The 1,735-nt window shown below is 54.4% G+C and overlaps 1 protein-coding gene across 1 annotated transcript in view; it reads right to left on the reverse strand.

Moving 5' to 3' along the window:
- Positions 1 to 1,735, reverse strand: part of LOC119590427 — a 21,897-nt gene continuing 20,162 nt past the window's right edge. Inside the window, exon 11 of the mRNA XM_037939094.1 lies at positions 1 to 1,717. Within this exon, the coding sequence (XP_037795022.1) occupies positions 533 to 1,717 (1,185 nt within the window). The 3' untranslated portion in view covers positions 1 to 532. The remainder of the gene's footprint in view (positions 1,718 to 1,735) is intronic.

Here is a 1,735-nt window from a genome sequence, read left to right on the forward strand (position 1 = left end):
TTTCCTTCAACATTTTTCTGCATCATCTTTTATTCCCTTCCTTATACAAAAGGAGGCACCATTTCCCGAGAACCAGCTCTGGAACAGTGACATAAAACAGAACGTGACATCAACTCTACTTCTCACTAGTTGCAACAAAGTAATACAAGAATGTAATCTACAAGAGATCGAAGCCTCTATAATGAGGTACGTCAACTACGAATCTACATCAGACTTGGTGTGCGGGAAAGTTAGTTCCTCGTACCCAAAAGAGTCGGAGTCATAAAGACCTTAACAATGATCATTCATAAACAAAACGCCTCAAAGGAAACAAGAGACGATCAGGTTCCACACATACAGCATGTAAAAAAGGGGACGGACGTTTGCGAGACAGCTCTTCACAATAACAACTACTTGACACATTGACATAGACTAGCACATTTAGATTAACCCAAGACAGATCTCCGTTTTCTTTGAACAATACATATTTTTGAGAAATAAATACAATATATAGATCAGGCGGACATAAAGATTTTGGTATCGAATTGCTGTATCAAAACATTGCTATCAAGGGATCATTTTCGTCGATGGTCAAAGCCGAAACGCTGTATTCACTTGGTTCCGCCTCCAAGTCTTCCAGTACTTCTTGGATGTTCTTCGGTTGTCGATGTTTATGATGATTTCCTGTGTCATTAGTGTTATCGTGAGGCAAGCGACCGTCCTCATTTTCTCCCGGTCTTGCCGCTTCCTCGTGTTCCGAGTCCGTGTCGGTCTCTGTGTTGTTTGAAGCTTCGACCACCTGCTGCACGTGCTCTGAAGCGAAGCCCGGGCCGAAGAAGCTCTCGTCTAACGTTGTCGTTTCCCCTTCGTCGGACCTGCGGACAGCGAACTCCGAGAAGTCTCTGAAATTTGAGAAGAAATCGTCGACGTAGTTATTCGTCGGTGGAGCATTGTGGGAATTCGGGAAGATGGCGTAACCCTCGTCGAGGAAGTGGTCGTACCCGTGGCCGTGGCTGTTCGGGTCATCGGGGTCGAAATAGGTGCCGCCTCGGAGGACCTCGAAGTTGCCCGAGCCCAGGAGCGAGTTGTCGAGTGGGCCGTACTCCTGCTCTCGGTGGTGAGGGTGCCTGTTGGTCGGGAAGGTGAACTCGGGCTTGTGAATGGCCTCCCGTGCCCCTGGGCCGTAGAAGGTGTCGTGGAAGTCCCTGAATCCTGAGGGCTCTTCCCTCTGCCGGTGGTTCTCCCTGAAGCCCGGGCCGTGCGAGTTGAAGCGACCTCCCCTTGGACCCGGAGTGCGAGGTGGCAGCGGCGGCGAGGGGAAGAAGGCCTGGTGGTGCGAGGGGAGCGAGTGGGGGTGGACGGTGGGGATGAACCTCTGGTCGTCGGTGTGGGTGTCCTCGAGGGGAGCTTCGACCCCCCTGCTGACGCCCCCTCTGCTCGGCGGAAACTGGTGAGCAGGAGAGAAGCTGCGGTCGCCGAAGCTCGCGGGAGTGATCTCCGGAGTGATCCTCTTGGAGTGGAATTCGGGAAACTCGAACGTCGGGAAGGACTCGAAGCGGAAGGGCGGCTCGGAGGGCGCCGGCTCACTGTCGTGTATGACCCTGAACTCTCTGGGGTTTCGGCTGTGGGGAAGCTGGTCCTCCGCGCCGACCCTGTGGACGCGCTTGTGAGGGACGTCGGACGGGGCCAAGGCGTCGGGCTCGCCGGCTGTTCGGCGGACTCGGGGCGCGGCGCGACCCTGCGGGGGAGGATGGGC

The sequence above is a fragment of the Penaeus monodon genome, chromosome 27 (assembly GCF_015228065.2).
Source record: "Penaeus monodon isolate SGIC_2016 chromosome 27, NSTDA_Pmon_1, whole genome shotgun sequence".
In the NCBI taxonomy this organism is placed as follows: Eukaryota; Metazoa; Arthropoda; class Malacostraca; order Decapoda; family Penaeidae; genus Penaeus; species Penaeus monodon.